This window comes from Nestor notabilis, unplaced genomic scaffold, assembly GCF_000696875.1.
Source record: "Nestor notabilis isolate BGI_N333 unplaced genomic scaffold, ASM69687v1 scaffold11592, whole genome shotgun sequence".
Taxonomy (NCBI): domain Eukaryota; kingdom Metazoa; phylum Chordata; class Aves; order Psittaciformes; family Psittacidae; genus Nestor; species Nestor notabilis.
Window position 1 is genome coordinate 135323 of NW_009916995.1, and position 366 is coordinate 135688.

Consider the following 366-nt stretch of genomic DNA (forward strand, 5'->3'; position numbering starts at 1 on the left):
CCTGTCTGGGGGGGGGGGGGATAGGAGGGGTGGGTGATGAGGGGGGAAATGCGTCCCTTCAGTTACAGAAATCCTTGCAACCATGCTCAGTGTTTTACCTTCATATTTTGATCCATCCGGGTAAAAAAAAGTCCCCTGGCCATGCTTCTTGTTTCGAAGATACGTTCCAATATAGCGAGCACCATTCTTAAACCTGTAAGTCCCCTGAAACATATTTGGTATAGATAAAATACTTGTAAGTCCTCAACCTTGTTTCAATGCAATGTCCAAATGAACAGAACTGCTGCAACTTCAGCACAGCCACTGTCTTCTGTGACTGTCTTACCTGCCCATTTCTGAGACCATGTTCATATTCCCCATCGTATG

The 366-nt window shown here is 45.6% G+C and overlaps 1 protein-coding gene across 1 annotated transcript in view; it reads right to left on the bottom strand.

Moving 5' to 3' along the window:
- The window catches only part of RSPH1 (radial spoke head 1 homolog (Chlamydomonas)), a 9187-nt gene that overhangs the window by 8251 nt on the left and 570 nt on the right, over positions 1-366 (bottom strand). Inside the window, exons 2-3 of the mRNA XM_010024865.1 lie at positions 326-366; positions 99-204 (exon numbers count right to left, since the gene is read on the bottom strand). Of these exons, the coding sequence (XP_010023167.1) occupies positions 99-204; positions 326-366 (147 nt within the window). The remainder of the gene's footprint in view (positions 1-98; positions 205-325) is intronic.